This window comes from Cyprinodon variegatus, unplaced genomic scaffold, assembly GCF_000732505.1.
Source record: "Cyprinodon variegatus isolate N-32 unplaced genomic scaffold, C_variegatus-1.0 Scaffold154, whole genome shotgun sequence".
Classification (NCBI taxonomy): Eukaryota; Metazoa; Chordata; class Actinopteri; order Cyprinodontiformes; family Cyprinodontidae; genus Cyprinodon; species Cyprinodon variegatus.
In genome coordinates, this window is record NW_015150607.1 from 879883 (window position 1) to 907618 (window position 27736).

The 27736-nt window shown below is 39.0% G+C and overlaps 1 protein-coding gene across 1 annotated transcript in view; it reads left to right on the forward strand.

Moving 5' to 3' along the window:
• malrd1 (MAM and LDL receptor class A domain containing 1) overlaps positions 1 to 27736 on the forward strand; it is a 66738-nt gene that overhangs the window by 10420 nt on the left and 28582 nt on the right. Inside the window, exons 8-19 of the mRNA XM_015377454.1 lie at positions 1249 to 1616; positions 3279 to 3727; positions 6742 to 6829; positions 6928 to 7101; positions 7189 to 7345; positions 9312 to 9468; positions 9569 to 9679; positions 10654 to 10867; positions 10964 to 11211; positions 16805 to 17102; positions 23985 to 24230; positions 25380 to 25537. Of these exons, the coding sequence (XP_015232940.1) occupies positions 1249 to 1616; positions 3279 to 3727; positions 6742 to 6829; positions 6928 to 7101; positions 7189 to 7345; positions 9312 to 9468; positions 9569 to 9679; positions 10654 to 10867; positions 10964 to 11211; positions 16805 to 17102; positions 23985 to 24230; positions 25380 to 25537 (2668 nt within the window). The remainder of the gene's footprint in view (positions 1 to 1248; positions 1617 to 3278; positions 3728 to 6741; positions 6830 to 6927; positions 7102 to 7188; positions 7346 to 9311; positions 9469 to 9568; positions 9680 to 10653; positions 10868 to 10963; positions 11212 to 16804; positions 17103 to 23984; positions 24231 to 25379; positions 25538 to 27736) is intronic.

The window sequence follows — 27736 nt, forward strand, 5'->3', positions numbered from 1 at the left end:
TTTTGTGGGCTGGTTATAAGTAGTCAATGGCTTACCTGAAAAGTAAGAAAAAAAATTTGCTCTCATTGGAAACAGTCATACTTGGACCAGTCCCTGATCACATCTTGATGTCCCTAAAAGTTTTCAAAGGGTTACTCTCTAACTATATTCACTACAAGGGGTCATCTCCCTGACATGACTTTTTGTAACTTTGGATGTCTGAAACATGGAATGTAACGAGGATGTAGATGCATGCAAGAGGAAAAACTTTAGAATCCTGGTATAGACCTTCCTGAGGAGGCTGATGATTGTGATCCCTTTATAGTTTTATACACCCTGGTAATCTTCTACAAATAGGGGGAAAAATACCCTCCCAGTCAAGGGACAAGTTGCAGCAGCTCCATAACATCCAGAGACATGAGCTATTCAGGGCAAATCTCATCCATCCCTAATGCTTTTTCAGTATGGACCACCGCTTACCCCTCCTGAGATGACAGCATGCAAATGTCCACCACAGGGTTTAGGAATTGCTGTCCTGACAAGTGCAACACCCCTTAGCGATAAGCAGCTGCATTGATAACAAAGGCAGAAAACATGATCTGCTCATGTCACCAGCCTCCCTGTGTGACACTCCTGGAAGTGAAATTTGAATATGACCTTAACTGAGGATAGATATCAGCTTTAGCTTTGTCTAGTTTCAGAAACATTAAATTAATAGACTGTTGGTTTCATCAGTCGTCAATATTATGATTTTATGTTGAGCTGCACAAAGAATAATTAATTAGGGTTAGAATTAAAAAAAATTAGACATGAGTGCTCAGTTGACAATTTTATAATACTCATTTCTTTTGATGCTCAGTTGAATTGTTTTTGCTTTTTACACTGTATTACTTTTAATATAGACAGTAATTTTCCAGGTGAACTCTGTTTTAAAGAACCCCCCCCTTTATGCTTTTAAAGTTTCTTTCATTTTACTGAGAAATGCAGTGATAAATATTAAAGTAAATATATCATGCTGAGACGGCTTTATGTCCCAAAAGCTCATAAATTAAGGGATTTATCAAATGTCTGCCTAATGGTCTTAGGAATTCTGAAAATGGAAACCTTAATAAATCCCATTTGTTCACTGCTCACATAATATGGCTGGAGATCATGCAGGATGCATTATCATAGGTAGAATCAGTAGATTACCTCAGAATGCACACCTTACCGTGGCTGGATATATTTATCAGTTTAGTTTCTGCTTCCATCTACTTCTTATCCCCTCAGGCACTATAACTCGGGTGTATCTGTGGGGGCTGCTGAAATGTCCATTCGATTCAAAGGAACTGAAAACACAACTGTCATTTGGACGACCCTGTACGATCAAGGACGACGGTGGAACCAGGTTACCGTTCAGCTGGGCCGCATCACCGAGCCCTTCCAGATTGCTCTGGCTAAAATCAGCCTCGGTGTGTTCGATGGCATCTCTGCTTTTGATGATATCTCCTTCAAGGACTGTTCGATGCCACCGGCAGTGGCTGTTTGTCCTGAGCCCACACATTTTCATTGTGTGCACACCAAAGCATGCGTGGAGCGCCTGTTTCTCTGTGACCTTGTGGATGACTGTGGGGATGGATCAGATGAAGAAGGATGTTGTGAGTATCACCACTTCTGGAAATAAGAATCAGATCTCTAAACAAATAAGCATAAATTGAAGAATGATATTTATGTAAAGCTTTGTTGAAAATATCTCTTAATTCAGACATTAGTTTTTCTTATTTTGTTTATCATTTTTTATACACAAACCTTAAAACTGATTGTTTTATCCATAAAGATAATAAAAAGATACACCAAACCTGGCTCTATAAGCGAAAAAGTATTTGCTAAAATCACTTGGATAGAACCTGGATGACAACATGAAGTAGGTTAAATATAAATAGCATCTTTCTTATGAAATGGCACTGGCATTATGATGGTATCTACTGTAGATATTTTTCCTGGATGATTCACTGTAATATGTGGAGTCATAAAAATATCTGACAGTCCGCTTTTCAGATTCTCAGATGTAGATGCTCAGAACAGAGGACCAAGTATTCAGACAGACAGATAGATTACTTAAAAGTTGGATCTGCAGGGAGCAGCTAGGGCGTCAAAGGCAGGAACATCTGAAGGAAGGAAACACAGGTTAGTGACAACGTTAATCTGACAAAGGATGATTATAAACATGTGAGTCACTAACCTGGTTTAATAGGTCAGTCGTTGCCAAGAGAATGAGGTTGGATCCAGCCAGTGGGTTGGTGAGTGTCCCAGACACAGCAGCCTCGGAGGACGGAAAACAAGCAGACCAGACCCGGGCAGATGAAGTAAGGCACTGTAATCTAGAGGGCGAAGCCAAAGCCGGGGTCGAGGATGTGCTCAGGAGTAAGACCCAGGAGATCAGAAGTCTGCAGAGGTTCAAGAGGGAAATACAGGTGGCAGGAAGCAGCTCCAAGCTCAGCAAACAGGCAGAATCAACTGTACCAGGAGTCCAAAACAGGTCAGGCAAACAGATCAGACAGGAACAGGCGGGTCCAGAGGCAGAATGTGTCAGGATCAGGCAATCAGAAAACATTTTGATACACTATAGAACTCTCTCCAAGGGCTCTAATAATCTGACACTGATGACTCGAAGCAGGCAGGTTAAATAGAGGCTAGAACAGGTTGATCAGATGAAAGGTAATAAGAAATCAGGTGGAGCTGGGCAGGTGAATGAAATGAGTAATTAAGCCAGTCATCAGCACCAAGATCATGACACTTGGGTTATGCAGCAAAAAGTGTGATCTAAAAAAAACATACAAACAAATAAAATGAAAGAGTTTTGAAGTGTCCAGTTCCTGACCTAAATCGCAATAGGATGTTGTGGCTTGATCTTATAAAGGGTTTTCATGTCTAAAACAAAAATAATTCAGCATTGAATGGTTCTGCCAAGACGAATGGTGTAAAAGACAACGTACAGTACCACTCCTTAATGGTATGACCAATGTCAAGTTGGTTTGAACGGCTTTTCTTTTGATAATGATAACAATGTTTGAAAATAGTTTTTTTTTCCCCCTATTTGTTTAACTCATTCTTGACTGTTACTAAAAATTGCTTTATATGTTAAAATTGTACCGGAACTGTGTTTTATTCGGAAGGTTTTTTTTCCACTTTTCAAGGCCTTTTAAGCAATTCCTCAAAATCTTTTGAGGAATTGCTCCTATGTTTTAGGCAAAGTTTACGAAATCTAATGCTTTCTGTTTCCTAATTGAGGAACATTAAAGCATTTTTTGTTTGATCAGCTCCAGAAATTCAGTGTGACTTTGAAGAGGGACTATGCAACTGGAAGCAGGAAACAAGCGGAGAGGACGTGTTTGACTGGACCCGCATGCAAGGTCCAACTCCGACCTTGAACACAGGCCCTTGGAAGGACCACACTCTCGGGAATGTGTCAGGCCACTACCTCTACATTGAGTCTTCCACCCCCCGGGAGTTTAACGACAAAGCTGTGCTTCTGAGCCCAGTCTTTGAACCTACCTTCCAGCCAGGAGAGGATACGGATTCGTCCAGCCTCCATCGATGTGCCTTTCGCTTCCATTACTGCATGTTTGGGTCACATGTGTTCAGCCTGGCAGTGTACCTGAGGACCACTGCCACAGGCCGTGGCCTGCTGCTCTGGGTAAAATATGGAAACCAAGGAAATGTATGGCACAGGAGGACTCTCTACCTGCACAGTGCTCAACCTTTCCAGGTAAGTGATCTCAGTAATATTTCAGACTTTGAATGAATGAATGAAATTTATGTTTTATGACATTCAGAAAGAATAAATAATAAAGCTATATCCTGTCAAACAGGGATCAGTAAAAAAAAAAATGCATCAAAACAAATCAATTAAATTACAAGTCCAAAAAATGAGTGGGTACAGGTGAACACTTATAAAATTCCACCCCCTCTAATTTTTCATTATTGTTCATGAGTCAAATTCATTTAGGCAAGATAATTCAATTCCTTTCAGTTTATTATATAGTGCCAATTTACAACACATGTCATCTCAAGACACTTTACAGAGACAATTCAATCAGATCATAAAGTCAAACTGATTGAAAGTTTTCTATTTAAAGAAAACCAGCTGATTGCATCGACTCATTGACTCAAAGGCAATCCCTCACACCAAGCATAACTGTAGCGACAGTGGAGAAGAAAAACTCCCTCTTAACAGGAAGAAACCTCCAGCAGAACCAGTCTCAGTGCCATCATGTCGAGGCTGACTGGGGTTAAAGGAGACAGAAGCAGGCATATGGAAAGAAGTAGAGATACAAAAGGCAACTGTCAACCAGCTCCACAGGCGGCACTGTCCAGAAAACAAACAGCCAGGCACATTTGACACTGTCCACCTTAAAGAACAAATAGGCAACTGTCAACATTATTCCTTTTATGGATACCAATGTCTTATAAACTTAATTCTCTCATTCATGTTTTGTTTTACACATTTTTAAAAATGTTCTACTACTTTGAGCCCTTTAAACAGGTTTTCAAATCACTTCACCTTAACTCCTTGCTGCATTGTAGGAAGAGTCACCTACAGTAATGGATGCCCCTTCCCCATCCTTTGATTGTAAATGTATTAACTATAGTGATACTACAGCAAAAACTGCATAAAAGGTCATTTTTATACTTACCAGATCCAACACATTCAATATATTCTCCATATTTCAGTCATTTTCTATAGTCCTTAAATGTACTTTTATATCCGCCATGTGTCTTCATACTGTTTACCAACGTCCCCCTCTCACTGTGTTGGTCTACCTGCCTTAATGAAATAATATTTTCATTATTACTGCTGTGAATTCTCACGACACAGCAGAACTTGTACAGATAACCAAATCCTGCACTCCATTAACATCAGATGTAAATGCACACTCAATTTAATGTGTGTCCTACATGCATCCATACAGGTGTATAGTCATTCATTTTCAAGGTCTGATGTGACACAAAGCTTTCACTAACCCATTTTCAGTATAATTTAGCTCCCATTTTAGAGAATAGTAAAAAAAAAACTAAACCTTTTAAAACATCTCTGCCTTGTCCTGCATAACTTGGACATTTCCATTTATGTGTGATTTTTTTTTCTTTCTTGTATGTCATAGGAAGCTCACTGGGAACTATTAGATACTAAAATAAGGTAATTTACTGCACCTGCTGCAGTCCTACAAAACGTCAATTGCAGGTTTTGATAAGGGCCATATGGTCAGCTATCCATGGCCACATTAGGGGAAAAAAATCTATTATCTGCCAACTGCACCCTGAAAAAGTAGCCTATTGCTTTTATGTACAATATATACAACATTTTAATACATCTAAATAAGGAGATAGAATCTCCGGATGTATAATAAGAACATAACAAACTGATGGTTGCTTATCGATTTTGCTAAAAACCTTGAATTGTTTAGTGACAGCAGATACAGGGCTTGTCTGTATGCATTCCATAAGTAACTAACATAAATATTACCGTAGCAGCCCTGCTAAGATGAAAAGATATGGTTTACTTACCTTGGCAAAATGGATATTGCTTCATCTAAAAGATGCCAATATGAACTTGATATAGCTGACCCTGAGAATCACTGAAATTAATTGTAGGTGTGTATTTGGAATGGCTGGATGCTGAAATAGACTCAAACAGCATTTTAACAAATTAGTAAGGCCACTTACACTTATTCATCTTTTTGATAGTGTTTTCAAGTAACTACAAGTTACAAGTCAAATGTAATATTAAAGGCAAGATTGAAATGATTGAAACATTTTTTTTTACTAAATCATACTGGTTTTCACTGGTGAGCCATCCTAATATTGACTTTACATCTGTTTTTAGTCCGGTTTACTTGTGCTAAATCTTGACATTTTCTTCACAAACATCTGTGATATATACAGTAAATACATTGCATCTTACAAAAAAACGTAAGATTTTGTGGTCCCCTTGAAGGTAACTTTTAACAAAATACATAGTTTGCAAACATATGCCCCAAACAATATGTAATACAGTTCTAAAAGTACAGCAAAAGAAAATCTCACAAATGAAAAAGATGGCATAATGTAACTTTACACATTTCATAGACTAAAAAAAAAAAAATTATGAGCATGCTGTAAACACACCTAGAACTACTTGATTTTAAATGTGCTCAGATATTTACTTCACTGTCTAGCTTTAGTTGAAACCTTTTTTTATTACATCTGACTGTGGATCAATTTTATTCAGGGACTTTGTTTAATCCCAGATAGCTTGAGATCAGCAAAAACATATCTCTCTGGCAGCTAACAACGGATACCTGGTGAAGAAAATAATACAAATTTAGGGATGCATTCCCACACTGCATGATGAAGATCCATTTAATTGCTTTAGTGTATAACATCGATCACTGGAGATGGACCCTCTGTTATCATCAGTCATGAGTGATTTTAAGTAGACAGGCAGCTAAAGACTTTTCCTCTGCTGTGCCAATGAAACAGGAGCTCAGTTTGTTAATCTATTAAGTGCAGACAGAAATGTTTGAAATATTGACACTGATTAATGAAAGTTAAATTATTTTGTGATTAAATAATTGTACATCAGCTGTAATAAAATAGCAAGAACTTTACAAAAATTGTCAAGGGAGGACTTTTTCATATGATATTTATTGTACTACATAACATGTACGGTACATGTTTTTTTGCTACATATTCATATAATTTTCTGTAGCACATAGTTTGTTAAATATTCCTGTTTTTTAGATATTAATTGAAGGCACAGTTGGAGATGATTTTGAAGGAGACATTGCAATTGATGATCTTTCCTTTCTGGACTGTCACCTGTTTGATGGTAAACCTCTAACACATCAGATAAGCTCCTAATAGCAGCAGCTCTTCAGTCTGTGTTATTCACTGCTTTAATATTATTCTCAATGTATTATACCACAGGAGAGCTGCCCTCAGTCATCACCCCTACACTGACCACTCCAACCCCCACGTTTATACCCCACAGCTGCCCTGCGGGGCAGTTTGTATGTGGAACGTACGGAGAGTGTATTCTTCTCAACCAAGTGTGCGACTTCAAAAATGACTGCTCTGATGGATTAGATGAAACAAACTGTGGTAAAATGTCTAAAGAATAATTTCATTTTACCCTATTTTAGGAGGAGTTTTGGCCATTTTCTAGTTGCATGTGTTTCTGTGTTTCAGTAAAGGAAAAGTGTGATTTTGAAGGGGGGGATACTTGCGGCTGGAAAGTCGTCAGCAATTCTTTCAGTGTAAGCCATGCATTTCGCTGGGCGGCTGACCAGGGGGAAAGCATTCATGATGGAGAGCAGAACCACCGTCCAACAAATGACCACACTCTGTGAGTGCCAGAGAAGTGTCTATACATTACGCCTTTAGCTCAAATATTGGTCGTAATAATCACACTAAGCAAAAAAATCTGTCAAGCAAGTTTTGCCACTGCTTTTGTAATGGTTTGTTATGGAGTTACATTTACAGTTACATTTTACATTTTAAACTTTTTTCTATATTTGTATATCTGTATGATAATATTATAATATCATATATCTTAAACACAATTGAGGATGTTAAACCACCACCTAATTAAAAAAATAATCAAAAATGTACTTCTACAAAAACTGGGGCATAATGGAGAATATTTCTGTATTATAATGATGTAGCAGAGATATCCATCCCATCAGAACTGTCTTCTTTATACCAATGCATTCAATTAAACCCATAAATAGACTATTAGGAACTAATGTATTGTTTACCCCTATATGTTAATAACACCTTTGGGAACAGGTTCGTATGGTTAATAGGTTAGGTTAACACAATGCTATTCTAATCGTACTGATCTAATATAAATGCTTTACAGTACAGCCATATACTGCATCCCTAAATGCATACCCATTTATAGACCTATATACCTCAGTGGACCACTAGGGTTTAAGTGCCCTGCTCAAACAGTGACACATCGAGTGAAAAAGATGGAATAAAACCTAAGACTTTTGCATTGCAGGGTGAGTACTCTTCCCACTGAGTCACCCACTATACCCCAAACACATATTAAAGTATATTACTACTGAGTAAATAGAAAGGAAAAGGCTTTTATTTTGAAGAGTTTAAGTGTCTGTAGAGGGACGCCATTACAGCCTTCCTCAAATTCAGATTTTGTCCACTTGTTCCCCCACAGGTTTCATCCCCTTTTTTTTCTAAGTTTTTATTTTTTATTTTTTACATGTTTTAGTGTAACAGATCATCAAAAATAATTATAATTTCAGACAAACATAAGCTGAATAAATACAAAAAGCCTTTTTCAAATGGTGATCTAATTTGTTCCCTCTTTGTTAAACCATTAATTATGATTTGCGACACCTAAATCCAGTTATTATATAACCTGTAGATTCAAGAAATCACTTTTGTTTTCTTTAATATTTTTTTTATCTTTTAAAAAACCTTTAAGATTTAAAGCAGCCCTTAATTAAATCTTGTTTAATAATCAAAAGAGCCTCACACTATGTCAAAGTGATCTGAAATGTATATCCTGACTGTGCTCATTAGAATATACAGAGTTATAAAACATAAGCTTGGCACATTTGACAAAAGTAATAAATGCATCATGTTAAAAATTCACTTGCTGTTATCTATTTATGTATTTATTTGCTTCTCTAAAAGAAAATGGAGAAAATGTAGGTGTTACGCTATTGCTCTTATTAGTGTTTTATCATGTGGGTAGATAAAACAGTCTATGTATAATTTGTTCACAACCTTTTAGTATGTAGTCTTTGACCTACCTTTTAAAAGCTTTTTCTGACAAAAACTTTGCATCACATCCAAAACAGATCATGATGAAGAAAAGAAAATTTGCAAAAATTAGAAATATGCATATAGAGAAGCAACTAATGATAAGAAAAATCATAGGAAAACTCTGAATGTTGTCAGACTCAGAACTGAAGGATCCAATATTCAAGGCGGACAAACAGATTTTTCAGAATCTTTATTGATAACAGAATCTGTGTGAATAAGTCTTACCAAAGGCTCAAATTTATCTGGCACTGATGACTTGTATGAAGGCTTGTTATAAAGTGACTAATGCAGCTGGAATAGATGAGCGCATAATGAGAACTGGGCGGAGCTAAGCAGGTGTGTGAAAAGAGTAATCAGACCAGACATCAATTCAATTCCAATTCAGTTAATTTATATAATTCAATTCAATTCATAACACATATCATCTCAAGACACATCAGTGCTGAGATCATGAAACAATGTATCTAATATTTGATCATGATTATAAATATCACTATTCTTTGTTGTTCCTTTAATAGTAACATCCCTAAGGGTTGGTATATGTATGCAGACAGCTCAAACGGTGCCTATGGTCAGATCTCTGATCTCCAAACACCAGTCATCTCCTCCACCGGACCCCAGTGTACTCTGATGTTCTGGTATCACATGAGTGGATTCACTGTTGGAACCCTGCAAGTAAGACAACCCCAGAGACACTTTGAACAAACTCTTAGTTTAAAAGCAAGATCCCATCCGAACTTAAAGGTCTGCTTTTCTTCTTTTATCTCATCTACAGGTGCTGCTCAGGCACAAAAACACGAGCCATGTGGTTTGGTCTCAAACTGGTAACCAAGGCAACAGATGGAGACCGGCTGAAGTGTTTTTGGGGTTATTAAATGATTTTCAGGTCTGTTGGATATGTTTTATCCCTAAATCTTGGGATGTGTTGTATGAAATATGCAAAATTACGAGTCACGCTGTTTACACTAGTCTAAAATATGGAGAAAAATGTTAACTGAGGATCGGTATAGATGTAAAAACCCAACATCTCTGCCAGTTGAGATTTTCTAGATTGATTATTATGTGGTTCATCATAGAAGTGGGTCATTGATTGATGTCTTTTATGGAAATGAGGAAATAACAACTAAAGATAGCAATAAGTTCCAGGTCGTTAGCCCTTTTCTATTGATCTTTGTATCTAATACTATAATATGAAATAAAGATTTCAATTGAGGCCCTTTACCTTGCAACTACTTTTTTTTTAAGTTTATGTGTATAAAATATTTAAAATTGCAATGGATGACTTAATCTTTAGTGTGTTTTTGACATAAGTGGGTACTATTTAGTTAGATTTACTCCATTACTTGAATAACTTCTTTGAATAAAATCTACTTTTAGTAGTAGATTAACTCCGACATACACCAAGATGTATTGTAAGGTTTCTGATACAAACTATAAATTACCTGTGATATCTTTTTCATTTTTATAAAGAGGGACATATTAGTATTAGCTTTTATTCACAATATCTGTTAATATCAAACAAGTGGTGCGTCTCCTCCTTTTGTTACTTTCACAGAATCCATTTGAACTTAAGTATAACATGATTTATGATACCATAATGCCATCTTCCAAGACAAATCATTCCATGCATAAATCTGTATGTAAATCTGATGAAGTAAAAAATTAATTTTATTTTGAAATGATCAGAAACCACAAAGGAGGTAAGATGGTAATGCTCAATAATAGATGAACCTAGAAAACAGAATGCATTTTGGCAAAAATAAGCTAATTTATTAGTGGATCTAGACATACATTGATTTAAAAGCTGTTTAAGAACATACTGTACATGAATGACAGCCTTGATCTATTATTCTTCATCAGGTTGTGTTCAGGACAAAACGAGGGATCAGCTACATGGGGGATGTAGTGATTGATGATGTCAGCTTCCCGAATTGCTCTCCTCTTCTTCCATCAGACCAGCCGTGCACACCAGAGCAGTTTGCCTGCTCTAATGGCCACTGCATCCCTAAGGACAATTTGTGTGACTTCATTAACCACTGCGGGGACAATTCAGATGAGGACCTTTTCATCTGCAGTGAGACCTCAGCCTCATTATCTCTGAGGAAGGATTAATTCCTAGATCATTAGAAAAGCTTGATTGATGTTCCTTTCTTTTATTGCTGTCTCTCAGAGGGCTTCAGCGGACGCTGCAATTTTGAATTTGACCTCTGTTCTTGGCACCAGTGCCAAGAGGATGACTTTGATTGGCGGATCAAAGCAGGCAGCACCCCGACTATTGGGACAGGACCATCCAGTGACCACACTCTGAGAGATCCATCTGGACACTACCTCTACCTGGAGAGCTCATTCCCTCAGGCAGTGGGTGACACGGCCCGGTTAATTGGACCCTTACTGAGCAGAAGGAGTTCACAGTGCAAGGTGAGTCCCCGGTTACATCACAGATCATTAAATACATTTTTATAAGACATAATCTGATCACATAAAGTGCGAATTTTTAAATGAAACTAAATAGATCTGAATGAATAAAGGTATAAGTGATACAAATACATATCTGGGAATAGAGTAAAATAGTTCAGTCATAATAAGAAACTTTTTATAGGTATGAAAATTTAACATTAAATTTATACACAAAGTAACATTCACACTTTTAATCTGAATTAAAAATGTAAAGTAGAATGGAACCAAATTGCAAGATTTGTTAGTGACCTCATGTTTTTTCCTCCTGGTTCTGGTTACCAATATTCAAAACAGTACTTGTGTCCTTTTGAGCTTCCTTCATGTGTTCATTAGTTTCTGATTCCACAATAGAGTTCATAATGTCGGCCTCAGTCGCCATGGAGACTACATGGCAGCTCCGTTACAGCTGTAGTTAGGTGTGGGCTATTATAACTTACTCTCATGTATGCTTAAATTGTTTAAACTGGTTTTGAGTTGGTTTTATTTGGAGCTAACTTATGTAAGCATCAAACCCTGGTAGTATTTTTACAGCCTTTTTTTTTTTCTGGTAGCCAGTTTATGGGCATTTGTAGAGGGCTAACAAAGTTTCCAAACATGCAGTGGAGAAGATCCTCAGCTCTTTAGGAGAAGGGTATGGGGTGGGGGTGGGGGGACAGAGGGTCATTAGGACACAAACCGGATGTCATTAGCGTATCTTTGAACATGTATTCACTCTGTCCCACTGACTGTTCCCCATAGCAGAATTAAACAAATGTTTTGAGATCAGTGCAGCCCCTCTACAGGATGGCTGCAATGAAAAATATAGTTGGCTGATTTGCCAGTTTCAGTTATGTCTGTCACCATGAGTCTATGAATTAACAAGATGTTATCAGCTATATCACTTAAATCCAATAATAGCAAGTGTTGTCTCTCACTCAACTATAATCAAAGGTGTTTAAATATTTAACACAGAGGCAGAACATTTTTAAATTAACTAAAAAAAAAGTTTTATTGAGTGAAATGTTAAATGATAAGTAAATCTGTTGAAGTACTTGTAACCATGCCTGAAATTTCTGGGGTTAATTTTTAACAAGAAAAGAAAATTCTTTAAAAATGAAGCTTATGAAAAAATTCAATATGGAAGACTCTTATCAGCCTCAGAGGGGGGCTGAGCTGTCAACCGATCAACACCTGGTGGTGAGCTGGATCCGCTGGCAGGTGAGGAAGCTGGTCAGACCTGGCAGGCCTAAGCGTGTTGTGAGGGTCTGTTGGGAACATAAGGTGGGTCCCTCTGTTAGTGCGGTCTTCAACTCCCCTCTCCTGACGTGTTTCTCCCAGATCCAAGGGGAGGTTGGAGACATGGAGTTGAAGTGCTTCATGTTCTCCTCCTCCATCGTCAATGCGGCCGTTCGTAGCTGTGGCCATAAGGTCTCTGGTGCCTGACGTAGCCGCAATCCCGGAACCTGGTGGTGGCACCCGGCCGTAAAGGATGCCATCAAGCTGCCGGCAGGCCAAGCATGCTGCGGCTCGTGCGGTCGCAGAGGCAAAAACTCAGGTCTGGTAGGAGCTCGGAGAGGCCATGGAGGAGGACTATCAGTCGACCTCAAGAATGTTCTGGCAAACTGTCTGCCGCCTTAGGAGGGGGAAGCAGTGCTTCACCAGCACTGTTTACAGTGCGGCTGGGGAGCGGCTGACCCCAACTAAGGATGTTGTTGGGCGGTGGAAGGAGTACTTCAAGGATCTTCTCAATCCCATCGCCACACCTTCCAAAGAGGCAGAGGCTGGGGACTTAGAGGCTGACTCGCCCGTCGGCCAGGCTAAAGTCACCAAGGTAGTTAGAAAGCTCCTCGGTGGCAGTGCCCCGGGGGTGGATGAGATTCATCCTGAGTACCTGTGGCTGTTGTAGGTCTGTCTTGGCTGACACATCTCTGCAGTATCGCGTGCCGGTCGGGGACAGTACCCCTTGATTGGCAGACCGGGGTGGGGGTCCCTCTCTTTAAAAAGAGGGACCGTAGGGTCTACTCCGATTACAGAGAGATCAAACTCCTCAGCCTCCCCGGTAAGGTTTATTCCGGGCCGGTGGAGAGAAGGATCCGACCAATAGTCGAACCTCAGATCCAGGAGGAACACTGCAGTTTTGGTCCAGGTCGCGGCACACTGGACCAGCTCTATACCCTACATCGGGTGCTCGACGGTTCGTGGGAGTTCACCCAACCAGTCCACGTGTGTTTTGTGGACTCCCCTCTTCAGGTCGTTGGAGAGTCCTTGTCTCAAGTGGAGGAGTTCAAGTATCTCGGGTCTTATTTACGATTGAGGGACGGATGGAGCGTGAGATTGACAGACAGATGGGTGCAGCCTTGGCAGTGATGGGGTCGCAGTATGGGACTGTCATTGGGAAGAAGGAACTGAGTCGTGGGGTAAAGCTCTTGTTTTACCGATCAATCTAGGTTACCAGCCTCACCTATGGTCATGAGATCTTGGTAAGGACTGAAAGGACAAGATCACGAATACAAGCGGCCGAAATTAGTTTCCTTCGTGGCTGGGCGCACCCTTCGAGATCGGGTGAGGAACTCGGTTACCCAGGAGGAGCCCTCGGTAGGTGTTCCAGGCATGTCCTATTGGGAGGAGGCCTTGTGCAAGGCCCAGGACACACTGAAGGGAGTATGTCTCTGAGCTGGCCTGGTGTCATCTTGGGTCCCCCCAGAGCAGCTGGAGGAAGTATGTGTACATTGGGAAGTACATCTCCTCACCCATGACTGCAGACCTGTCCATGGCTCTAAAGCCATCATCAAGTTTGATCTGCCTCATCAGAGACAACGATGAGGCCGTCTACAGGGAGGAGGTGGACCGTCTGGGTGAGTGGTGCGACAAGAACAACCTGCAGCTGAACACAGAGAAGGCCAAGGAGCTCACTGTAGACTTCAGGAGGAGCGCTGACCTACACCCACCCATCCACATCAAGGGGATAGCGGTGGAGCATGTGGGCAGCTTTAAGTTCCTGGGAGTCCACATCTCCGAGGACCTGACCTGGAGGACCAGCTGCTCCAAACTCATCAAGAAGGCGCACCAGCGCCTCTTCTTCATGAGGACCCTAAGGAAGAACCACCTGTCCTCAGAGATCCTCACGAACTTCTACAGCTGCACCATTGAGAGCATCCTCACTAACTGTATTACAGTTTGGTATGGGAACTGCTCTGTTGCCGACTCTGTTGCAGAGGGTGGTGAAAACTGCCCAGCACATCGCCGGGACACCACTCCCTACCATCAAGGACATCTATAGGAAGCGATGTCTGAAAAGGGCTGGGAAAATCACCAAGGACTTCACTCACCCTGCACACACACTCTTCTCCCTTCTGCCCTCTGAAAGGCGTTACAGAACCCTACGGACCAGACCCACCAGGCACCGGAACAGCTTCTTTCCCACAGCTGTCACGCTCCTGAACACCTCCTGACACAACTATAAGGACTGTATCCCCCCATACAATAATAACGCATCCTCAAACAGTATCTGTATATATTATCTGTATATAATCTGTAAATCTTATCAGCCATTATTTATCTTGTATTATAAACCTGCTAATACATATATAAGCCTTTTCCTAACATTCCTGTATATTCTATATAATCTGTATAATCTGTGCATGTAGCTCCCATATTCATAATTATATTTACATTTATACACAACTTTTTACAGTCCCTAACTATTATTATTACCTGTAATAATATTATATCCTGTATAGCACTTCTGGATAGATGCAAACCACATTTCGTTGCTTTGTACTCGTGACAGTGCAATGACAATAAAGTTGAATTCTATTCTATTCTGTTCTAAGTGTGGGCATCTTTGCTTAGACTGCTGCCTGGTCCTGGATAAGCAGAAGAAGATGGATGGATGGATGGATGGATGGATGGATGGATGGATGGATGGATGGATGGATGGATGGATGCATGGATGGATGGATGGATTGATTGATTGATTGATTGATTGATTGATTGATTGATTGATTATCAGCCTCACCTGAACCACCTACTGATGTCCAACATCAATCTCCACCCAATCCACATCAGGACTGCACCTCCTCAGAAGCCAATCATCTTTCATGATCACCTTCATTTAGCTTCTGTTCAAGCTTCCCTGTTCCATGCCAGCAAAGTTTCACCCACCTCCACCCAATCTCCTCCCTCACTTTCAGGCTGTTCTCAGTCCCAATTATCCTCTGGCTTATTCCACCACCAGTGACCAGACCCGAAAGGGCTCTAATCTTTTTCCTAAGTTACTCACCCATGTGAATGGTTATTTACAGCATCAAACTCTTCTGCCGGAGCCCAAGCGCCAAATAACTTATTTCCTTCATGCCAATTCCACCTTTCTAATTGCATCTTTTCTCTGTTAGAGTCTCTCCAGGTTGGATTGAAAATGTGCTGATGCACTTGTTTGAAGCTGTGTGCTAGCTACTGTCAGCCTTCATTTGGACTGACTTCTTGATAGACTGCCCCTCCTACTCTGTTTCAAGCAGGTCTTATCATCATCTTGAATTGTCAATCCATCATAGAGTCAGTGAGAAGGCAGGAAGGAAATGAAGGGGAGGGCCGGGAAGACATCTTCTTCCCTGAAGGAAAAATGCAAAAGACCAGCTGTCACTGATTAAAAAAAATCTGTTTCTAGAGGGTTTTTTCTTTTGTTAACAAAAAGCAAGCAAGAAAAAAAAAAATCAAAGATTGGCCAAGGAGATTAAAACTAAGCAATTACTTTATTTGGTTTGCTGGAAATGACTTAATCATATTAATAGTTAGTTTAAATATTTAGATTTGTTTAAGCAGATTAGTTTAATTTAACCATTCAAATAAACTGTGTAGAATAGTTTGCATATGAATGAGTATAAAACTTTGTACAGGTTAGACAAGGGTCAAGACATTAACACACATAAAATCGATTATGAGATTATGAGACAAAATCAATTACTGAGGATGATGAAATAAGATGATGATATTATGCTATTAGGAAACTGGAAATAAGGGGGAAAAAATTCAAAATACTATTTGCTTTTTTGTTTATTTTTCTGAATTGATATCAAAACAACAAACTGGGATAATGTGGTTTCATGAATTTAGAATCAAGAATCTTTATTGTTATAAAACTAAAACTAAATGTTGTTGAGAGACTGAGCCCAGAGAAATTAAAACCACAAGTAGCAAAATAAAAAAGCAGAGCACACCTTTAGAAATATCAAATAAAATAAAATAAAACTTAATTTATATAAAAGAAATGAATCGTGACAAAATGGATTTTGATGTTTCTTTCAGGGTTTTATATTTAATGTTTTCAATAAAAAAGGAAAACGAATCCAAGATTTATGTTGTTTGTTTCTGTTAAAATCTCCATTCCACTTTTTTGTTGTTGTTTTTATTTAAGAATAATTCAAATAAGTAAAAAAATGAAAGATATCAATATTTTTTAAATAACTCTAAGGAAAGGGTATGGTAGAAGCATATATCTAAGAAAATGATATTCATTTAAGTTACTTAAATATGCTAGAAATTAATATGATCCTGAAAATACTGTGTTTCTTGGCAGATGCGTTTCTACTATCACATGTCTGGAGATGGTGTTGGGACGCTCAGTGTTTTTACTAAAACTGAGGGAGCTTTTCACCTCCTGCTGAACCTGACAGGAGATCAGGGTAACTACTGGAAAATGAAAGAGCTCCAGCTGAGGTCCTCCACAGACTTTCAGGTCGTGTTTGAAGGCAAGGTTGGGCGCAGCGAAAAGGGGGACATCTGCCTGGACGATATCTCCTTCTCTCTAGGATGCCTCCTCTCCCCTTCAGCCTCCATAACACACAGCACTCCTCCTCCGTCTGTTCCTCCAACAGGTACAGTTCACTTCAGGATGGGTATGAATTAACATGCAGCCTTTTCTCTTTTTTAACTACTGATAATGTTACAGAAATGAGATGGCAGTGATTTATATTGAAATATTTAATCCACTGGTCAGTTCAAGGATTTTAACCCTTTGTCTCCTCACAGTTTCTGTCAACTATGATTCCTGACAGTTCTTTTACGTTGGATAAGCAGATTATCTTTTCCCATTTCAGATATGTCATTGCCAGGGTAGAGCTGTCTCCACTAGACCCCTTAGGGAGTGTGTGTGAGCCTAAATCAGTAATTTCTATACACAAACTGTCCAGAATGCAGGAGCTGATTTAAAGCATGACAACATGCAGCTTATTGCAGAAGTACTCAGATTGATAACATTGTTTTAAACATTTTATCATATTACAATCTAAAGTTTCATAGAATTGTAGTGGATTAATGGGATAGATTACCACAAAGTGCATAATTATAACGTAATGGCGGCTGGTGGGGATTTCGCCGGGGGGGGGGGGGCTATACGTTAAAAATAGACGTATACCAAAAACCAATCAGACATATACTACGTTATCACACCAGTATATTCATATGAATGCCAAAATCAAAAAACATTATAAAAACACTCTATAAAAACAAACATAATTTTATGCACAGGTTTCCTTTTTGTTCATAAATCTTGCCCTTTTGAGGCTTTGTGAAGGTAAATCTGTGTTTTGCATGGTCCAATTAATGTCACAGATCTAAAAAATAATGTACCAATTTAATGGAGAAGCTATTAGTCAGCTTTATATTTTGTTTAATATTTAAAATAATTTAGATTTATTGTCTGAGAATGTGTTTATTTAAGAAAAATGATGCAAACTAATAAACATCTAGACAAAGTACACCATATTATATTATTTTACATGTGAATCCCGGTTTGTTCATTCTACTATGCCTTTTCTAAAAGTGCTTCAAACTGAGCTCCTTACCCTATCTCAAAGGGTGCACCCAGCCACCCTGCGAAGCTCATTTCGGCTGTCTGTATTCGCCATCTTGTCCTTTGGGTCATTACCTAGATCTCATGACCATAGGTGAGGGTGGAAACATAGATTGATTGGTAAATCGAGAACTTTACCCCCCTACTCAGCTCCCACAACTGCATTAGTGCTAACGCTGTACTGATCTGTACTGATCTGCTCCATCCGTCCTTAACTCATGAACAAGACCCCAAGATAATTGAACTCCCCCACTTGAGACAAGGACTCCCCAACGACCTGAAGAGGGGAGTCCACCTTTCTCCTGCGCAGAACCATGGCCTCGGATTTGAAGGTGCCGAACCTCATCTTGGCCGCTTCACATTTAACTGCATACCACCCCAGTGCACGCCAAACGTCCTGGTTTGATGGGGCCAACAGGACAACATCATCTGTAAACAGCAGAAATGATATCCTGAGTTTCAAAAACCAGACATGGAAAACCTCCGGTCCCTGGCTGTGCCTACAAATTCTGTCCATAAATGTAGTGAACAGGACCGGTGACAAAGGGCAGCCCTGACTGAGACCAACATGCACCGGGACCAGGTCTGAATTACTGCCGGCAATGTGAACCAAGTTCCTGCTGCGGTCATACAGAGAACGGACAGCCCTTAACAGAGGGCCCCACAACCCACACTCCTGGAGCACCCTACACGGTAGCACAAGGGACATGTTTAAACGCCTTCTCCAAATCCACAAAACACATGTGGACTGGTTTGATGAACTCCCACGAACCTTTGAGCACCCGATAAAGGGTATAGAGGTGGTCCAGTGTGCTGTGACCTGGACGAAACCGCATTTCTGTCCCACGTGTCAGTACTGAGCTGGGTAAAAAGGCCTTTGCTTATTCTGCTCCCTTTACATAGAATTTGCTGCAAAATAATTTGAAACTTAGTAAATTGGTTCGTTTGAATACTTTTAAGCTGAGAATGAGATGTTTTGAGTTGGACAACTGGCCAATCCAGGGGTACCGTCCCACCCCGAGATATTGCAGCGATGTAGTCCTACAACATTCAGAGACTTAAGGTACTCAGGATGAATGTCATCCATCCCTGGGCCCTGCCACCAAGAAGCTTTCTAACTACCTCAGTGACTTCAGCCTGGCTGATGGGGGAGTCCGCCTCTAAGTCCCTAGGTTGTATCTCCTGGATAGACCTCCTGGAAGCCGTAACGATGGAATTTAGGAGATTCTCGAAGTACTCCTTTCACTGCCCAACGACATCCCCAGTCGAGGTCAACAGCTCACCACCTGCACTGTAAACAGTGTTGGTGAAGCATGTGTACCGTAGAAAGTAAAAAGATTAGTTATTGAAAGGAAAATGCTGAGATATATTTTAAGATGCCAGATGTTTTGTAATCAACCTCATACTTGAGAAAGTATGGCTTGTGCTCAAAACATGAAAGTTAAAACATTTGTTTATCTATTTTTTGCTTTCGAGGTTATATGCGTTCTTTATAACAGAATCGTAATAAAGTGTATTGATCCTTTCTTAAGAGTAACTGTTGGGACACCTAATGGAACCCAAATACAGTGTGTGCTTTCTGATCAGCGATAAGTAAAACTTCTGCTGTAAAGGGAGCTTTATACAGCTCTATAAAATCCATTCAGGCATTGGGTGTGTGTGTGTGTCGTGTTCCCAGGTAACAGCTGTGACCTTTGGATGCTGCATAACAACATAGTCAGACTGAAAGTCAACAGCGCACAATTCGTCCCCTAAATGCATTACAGTAAAAAAAAAAAAAAAAAAGGATTCCAGCTGCACTAAAGTTTACTTCAGTTACTTTTCATGCCTCTTAACTACCAGGGTGTTTTACTGCCTTCTCTATAGTACTTCTAAGATTTTCATTAAATAGCAGCACATTTAATTTCCTGAAGGACAGATTTCCTTTTAATCTAATTGCGCATTTTAAAAATCATTGCTAACATGACAAAATATACCTCAAGAGTCCAATTAAAATATTTTCCTGATTTTAGGAAGGGTATCAATTCTCTGTAGATAGGCGCAATTTTAATCAGCTTTGCTGTGGCACTTTTGGCAGTCAGATTAATTATATCTGCTTGGAAATTCTATGGTAACAATGTGGTTTGTGCAAAGTGTTAAGATAGTTTGTCAGATTTTGTAGGGAAATGTCATCTAAGCAGTGTAAAATCAGCTTCCTACAGTCTTTTTCTGGCTCATCTCTCAAAAACACCTACCTATTTTATGAGGGAACCTTTAAAAGGGATGATAAAATAACATGAGCAGATTTATTACCTCTGTCTCTTTGGTTACAAAGGGTCTGTTAAAGATGTGGCTCAACTGTTGAGTTAAATATCATGGGAGATGCAGTTGTTGGAGGGTTCGTAAACAACAAAGACCGAAACTTTAGTTATATCCTTCATTTTTAGACATTTGTTTGTGTTTCTGTGGAGCCCTTGCTTTTCAGTACAATATCGATCTTTTTTATTTTAATGCGGCTATTTATAAATGTGTCAGATCCACAATTTACTACCTTAATGGGTAATCAACAGGAGGTCTTCTGCAGTGGTGTTGTATCTGTCTTGTGGATGTCAACAATCCACAAGACGTGTGGCTCCACGTGCCTCTACATTTCTAAAGGTTGCATTTACTTCAATTAGTTTTCCTTTAGATTCTATCAGCGAACTCTGATTCTAACCATAAACCTAACCATTAATAGCAGACATAACCTTAAACCCTTTTTGTGATGTTATGCTAAAGCAAATAGAAATGATTTTTTTTTTCAAATATTGGCAATACATATGGATGATAGATGAGGAACTTATAGCAGAAAGAGTAATAAAAGCACTTAAAGACTGAAATGGAGTTTACAGTACATCCACTGGCTCTCAGTAATTGAGCAGGAAGCGAGGAGAGGAATTGTAGCTAAAACCAGATCTTTCTGTCCGTATGTTGGCAGGATGTACAGTAATAGAGATGAGACAAGAGGCAGCAGGAACTGTAATTGCAGACCATTGCTCCTCAGGGGCTTTTTTTCTGCCAAGCCTCAGTCTATATACCATCACCTGATGCAGCAGTAAGGCGAACTGCACCCCAGAAGCATCTTTTGTTTGTTCTCATAACGATACAGCCACTTTATAGTGGATCATAAAAATTATCATATTTGTTTCATGAATAATATGCTAATTCGTTTTCCATTTAATACAGTTATGAATGCTCACATTGGAGTATGTGAGCATGTATATGATTTATCCAACGCCATAAAATAAAACCTTGAAAATTAGAAGCAAACAAATCAGCATAGCAAATGTCCATTCTTTATTAAGATCATTATCAGCTTGTTAAACATGCAGCAGTGTTCTCTGCCTAATGAAAGTGCTGGAAGCATGATTTTATATTGGGTCCAGGATAATTGGAAGAAAACGATTAAAGGAAAGTACAGTGTGTTCAAACATAGCTTGCCTTTCCACCATATTTTTTTCCTCAGCATAGTCTAAAGCAAGCATACAATGTATTTTCCATGAAAGAGGTATTTTGTATAGTGGTTAAAGAAGGTCTATACTTATTAAAAATGTCAAATGTTTCAATAAAATTAGGAACTGAAGAAAAATTATTTGTTTTTAATGAAACAGAATGTAACAGTTTCAGCGGGAAGAAAAACATTATGCTTAAACAGGTGAATGTATAATGGCATATTTTTGCAATGAACATATTTTTTGTTGCTTTATAAATCCATCCATCCATCCATTTTCCATCATGCTTATCCCTGCTGGGCTCACGAGGGTTTGTTTTATAAATGTCTTTTTATAATTACATTAGATAGAGATTGAAGTTATACCCCTAAATAAAAGCTTGCAAAAACAATTTTCTTATAAAAGTTAATATTATTAGCAATGAGAAGGCCTTTTGAAACTGTGTAGGAGTCACACCCTAATCACTTTGTTGGATTGGTGAAACACAGTGTTGGCGGAATCATGCTGTGAGGAAGATTTTTATTTGAATGAACAAGGCAACTGTTCGGGGTGAAATCGGCGGCTAAATGTGTACGTATGACTCAGTCGGAAGTAGTTTAGAAAGAAGTACAGACAAAAATATGAGTTTTTTTTTTCTTTGAAAAGTTTGTGGAGACATTCTTTGGAAAATTTGCAGCTTTAACTTCAACAAAAGGCAGTTTTACTAGCATTGACTTAATTTATATGAAGAAATTATACTTTGTGTGTCTGTTACAAAGGATTCCCCTAAAATGCATTTAATTTTCCCTCAGTCATATGAGACATTTCTAATATATTATTTTCCCAGACACAAGGTTGTTTTTAATTGTGTTGCATTAAAAAGTTAATCCTGTCAATATTAAATAAACAGAACAATTCACAAATCAGATACGGAAGGTTCATAATTTTTTATTCAGTCAACCAATGTTAGAATATAGTACAATTAACTGTCCTTTTAATCTTGTGTAGTACAACAAAAGGTGCTGACCAGCTCATGAGATAACTCTTAGGTAAAGTAATAAGGAAATATGGGGATAGGTGGAGGGCATGATTGTGTGGGATTAGTCTCAGAGAATGAACAAAAGCTGAAACAAGATGAAACAGTTTATTTAGACAGTGCAGACACAATGCAGCATAATGATGAGCCAGAATGTGCAAAGCAGGAGCAAGTTGATTGTTACAGTTTATCTTACTTGGTTACTTTTGTTTGAAATACCAAGTTCAATTAAAATCCATCCACTAGAGGGAAGTATGTCCCTCAGGGCAGCTGATCGGATCATGACCCTGAAGTAATCCATATAGAACATGTTTTGAATGCATTTTTTCGTATGGGTAACAGTGAGAGGGTGACAGGTGTGGAGAGGCAGTGACTGATTTAGAAGATCCTCTCTGTAATATATGTTTTTTTCTCTAAAATGCAGGGGACAGTTGGGAGTCAGGAGTCCCCTCTTCCTGGCTTCCTCTGTTCCTTTTGTTGGGTCACATTGCTTCTGGTTCTCTGCACCTCAAGAGAAACAAAGGATTAGGAAGGACTTACACCCCTTTCTCGTCTTTAATTACAGAGACCACCCTTCTTCCTTTCTAACATTCCCCTCACCCTAAAGCTGAGCACTGACCCTGCTGGAATGCTAGGCTCCAATAAAAGCAGATCCCCCACCACCATCCCCTTCCAAGTATCGCCATCAATGATACAGTGATTTGAGCCTAAAGCTCCATGCTCCTGTGTCCTTTCTAAGCCTCTTAGAGAATCTACAGCTCTGTGCACAGAAGGGTGCCTTGAAGGTTTAACAGCACTGCTGGGATGCTGGTTAATCTTGTGAAAAGTTGTTTTTTTTCAGTGTCCAGATTTCTTCATTCTGTTTAACCATCTTTTAAAAGTAAAATCTGGCAGATTAAATAATGCACATATTAACTGCAAATTAAGTTTGAAACATGATGTGTTGAATATAAAAAAAGAGATAGAAACTTCTATGATTTATATGTCAAAAGATTTGAAGACGTTTGAAGGCATGTGTTTGTGCTTCCTGTCTTTTTTAGTTCAAAGCTATATATTTGATCTGTTTGGATATACTATTGGATATACATTCTGTTTTCAGTGGTGTTGATGAAAGAAGTTTAATTCTCACACTGCTACCTGCCTTTAGTTACACTATTCCTGAGTCTGCAGCTTAAGATAACTGTTATCTTTAAGCTTTCTAATTAATTTTAGAGCAGGTAGTAACTTGATTATCTTACCAAGGCCAGAAGATTTTTCTGACCTCTGACCAAGAAAGATTGAAACATCTTAAAGATATTATTCCTTGAATACATCACTGAGTTGAATATTAAACAAGCTGAACAGCCCTTCACAGAAAACTAATCAATGTGCAAATAAGGGCATATGGGATCATTGAGATTATTTATCGTCTTTTTTCCAGGGTTCTGTCCACCAGGCGCATCTGTTTGTGGAAAAGGCCAGTGTTTCACACCAGAGCAGAGGTGTGACTTTGAGGATGATTGTGGCGATGGTACGGATGAGAAAGACTGTGGCACCTCCTGCTCTTTTGAGAACGGCCTCTGTGGCTGGAAGAGCTCACTGGCTGATAACTTTGAGTGGGCACTTGGTACCGGATCTGTACAAAGTATACGGCCACCATTCGATCACACGCTGCAGGATGAAAACGGTATGGGATCAAATTTAGTCCACAGCCAATAAATCTGTTTAAATAAAGTGTTTAGATTGCTGTTTATTTACTAAGGTCTGATTTTTATCACAGCATGAATGAGAAATGGATAAAAAGAAAATTCTACTCAGGGCACAGACTCAATCAATGAGCTGTGACACAGTATGATAATATCCCTAAAATTGGGAACTCACAGTATTAATCTAAATGTCATTAAAATCTCTTTGAAAAGGGGCATTGCAATCAAAACAATTTAAATAAATACCAAAGTAAAGCTTGGTAATTAACCCATCCTAATTATTAAACATGCCTAAGTAGTCAAGAAGTGTAAAAATAATTAGGAAAAGACTAATTTATAATAATGTATAAAACTTGGGTTTTAAAACTAACACACATACTGTTATCAGAATAACTTCATAGCTACAAGGCATCAAATTATATTTAATTAGTATTAAATGCAGAAGAGTATGAATATTGAATATTGAATGCCAAGGAGCATAGTAGTGTGATTATTAGCATTAACTTGTTGAACATTGCATGCTGAATATGAGATGCCTGCATCCTCTTTAAATCTTTTGGAAGTAATCTGATGAGAAATGAATTAAATCTGATTACTTAATTAGGAACCTCTATTTAGGTTTAGAAAATTGATACTTTGTCCAATCTGCAGCCCCCTCACATCTGTTTTTCTACCATTGTTTTGTATCCCAGAAGAAGAAAACCCCAGAAAAGCACGAGGGTGTTTTTACATTTGCAACTAAATATCTGGCTATAACTCTTGTAAATATGTCTTTGGTGTAATGGTAAATGACTGGAAATTAAAGATTAACATAATCAAATAAAACAGGGTAATTATCACTTTCACTTCTGCAAAGCATTAAGCAAATTATCCAGTGAACAGATTAAAACGTACTATTCGAAGCAGTGGCCAGATGTGCTTTCAGACATAAAGATGACTTTTCCAGATGCTTTCTTTGATTTCAATTCAGCAATGTTACAATGTTCCTTCCCTCTTTATGAATTTTCCTTAACAAACAACGAGTGACCAGTAGCAGTTTTAAGCAGTTTTCCAGTGGGTTTAATAGATTCTTAAATTTTGGCCTTATTACTCTTCTCCTTCATCTCCTCTCATCTTCTTTGCCTCTCCAGGCCATTTTGTGTATTTGGAGGCGACGCCGGTGGGACTGAAAGGCGACAGAGTTCACATAAAGAGTTCGGTTTGGAAAGAATCAAGTGCTATCTGCAAGCTGTCCTTTTGGTACTATCTTTCCGATAAGGCCTCAGGGACCATCCGGCTACTGATCAAGGTAGGCAGAGCTTTGATTGAGTCAAAAAAAGAAGATAAGAGGAAATTAATTCAGTCATTGCGCTTTGTCAGTCATGGTTACCATGGTAACACTCAGCCAGTGAAGCCTATAATTAATTATGTAAATATCCACACTATATTCATAGTAAATTGGTTAAGAGTTTGATAATGCTGCCAGTCTACCAGTGTTTGATCTGTGGCTGTTGAATAGGAGTGAATTGGGGGTCATGGTTCTCTCCTGGGCCAAAAATTCCCCTACCCCCACCATCTTAATGAAGTTCATTTCAGCAAGCTCTTAAAAGGGACTATCACATCATCCTATAACTATACAAATTATATGCTTGCATTAAAATAAAGCAATACACACCAACCGTTTGTCCTGATAATCATTACTTAGTCCCTTTTGAGCTTGAAAATATTTTTTTTCAGGCACTATCAACACACAAACATTGTTGTCAGTATTTAATCACACCACCATCCACTTGACAGATCCAAGACTTTGGCAGCAGCTTCACTTACACAAACTTTCATTGTGTCTTATTCCACTTGTCATCTTATATCTTTCCTTCAACACCTCCCCCAGGGAAATTGTGTCAAACAAGTTATATAATAACTCAAAAAAGTGCCATAATTTAGTCAGAAATCCTTTATATATTTGTATATTTAATCTTTGCTGACATGCTGATGGTCCTTAGGTATATAGTTGTGTACTTCGGTGGGCACCGTCTCATCCGGTGGCTGCCTGGCTGGGCCTGTGGGGTCCCCACTAGGGGGTGGTGCGTCCCCAGGCCTTGGACCCCTAGGCTCTCACATGGGTCCACCTTGGGGGTGACAGGCTGCCAGCGACCTAGGCACTATGGCCTCTGAGCCCCTTTAGTGTTTGGTCCATCAGGGGTCTGGCTCTGGGTGCTCTTGCCAGCCCTTCAGTGGTGGAGGGGCCATCCCTATGTCTACCCTTCTTCTGTCCCAATGATCTGGGCAGCCTCTAGATATCTGGGGCTAGGATTGGCTCTTTATTGGTCCAGGGCCCTGTAGGCCCCTGTAGGGTGAGTCTGGGGCCACCCACACCTGCTATTGATTTATATCAGGTGTGGATTTACATTTGTAAATCCTTTATACACCAGCATGCCCATCCTTTCATACCACAGGAGTTGGGTTCCAGGTGTTCATGGATACACAGTAATACTAAACACCAAGCTGCAGTTAAAAAAAAATATTGTGTAATCCCCATAGGTTTTGCCACCCACACACATGGATATCTAAAGGATACCCACTGCTCTTGAAGCTTTTTCTTGATGTTTTATTTGGCTGTCTATTGTCTTTTTGCTTTTGTTATGTTCTCTGTTTTCAGTTCCTCTCATATCATACAGGTGTGGGAGGAGATATGTAGGAGTTCCTGTATATATTCTGTGTGTTTGCTGTATTTTGAACTGAGAAAGCTTTCTGGATGGGAAGCGAAACATCTTCAGTCTAGGAAAACAAAGTCTAGTGGTTTGTTTTTTTAACTGTAATGTTTTGGAATACTATGACCTGGATGACTGAGAATCTTCACCAGCACATTCTGTGTTAATTTTTCTTATTTTCATGCGGTGTTTCCTGTCTTTATTTCTATCTCTTGGTTTGTATACCCTCTTTCTTTCTCACCTCCCTTTCCATCCCTGTTGTATTTGATTTTACTCCCAAAATAACTTTAAATAAAAGTTTAATATACAAGTACCTAGCAAAACCTTATGACAACAGTCATATTAGTCTGCTTGTAAAGGAAATCTATTGGGCCATCATCTAGCTCTGGGACATCTATTCCCAGACCTATATTGGCAAAACAGAACACACAAAAATAAGAAATCCTTTGTATGACACCAGAGGGAGTTCAGATATGGAAATATATAAAGTTATTTAAGTCTGTGATTCTTAAAGGTTTAAAGCTTAATTGGCCTCATGTTTTTGCCATAAAAGCCTATGCGTAAAGATGGAGCAACATAGATTCTGCTTTTTTTCCTCTAGATTTCTTTGCTTATCCATTTTCTCTCAGCTTTGTTTAACTTTAGCTCACTGAAGGTCAAACCATTGCTGTTGACTCATTCTCCTCATATGTCTGTGCGGTAAAACTCTATCCTTTATCTTTTCTCTTATGAGAGAGGTTTTTGGTTTGATTTCCCTGGTGAAACAGTTTTTGCTGCTGCAGACTTATAGTAGTATA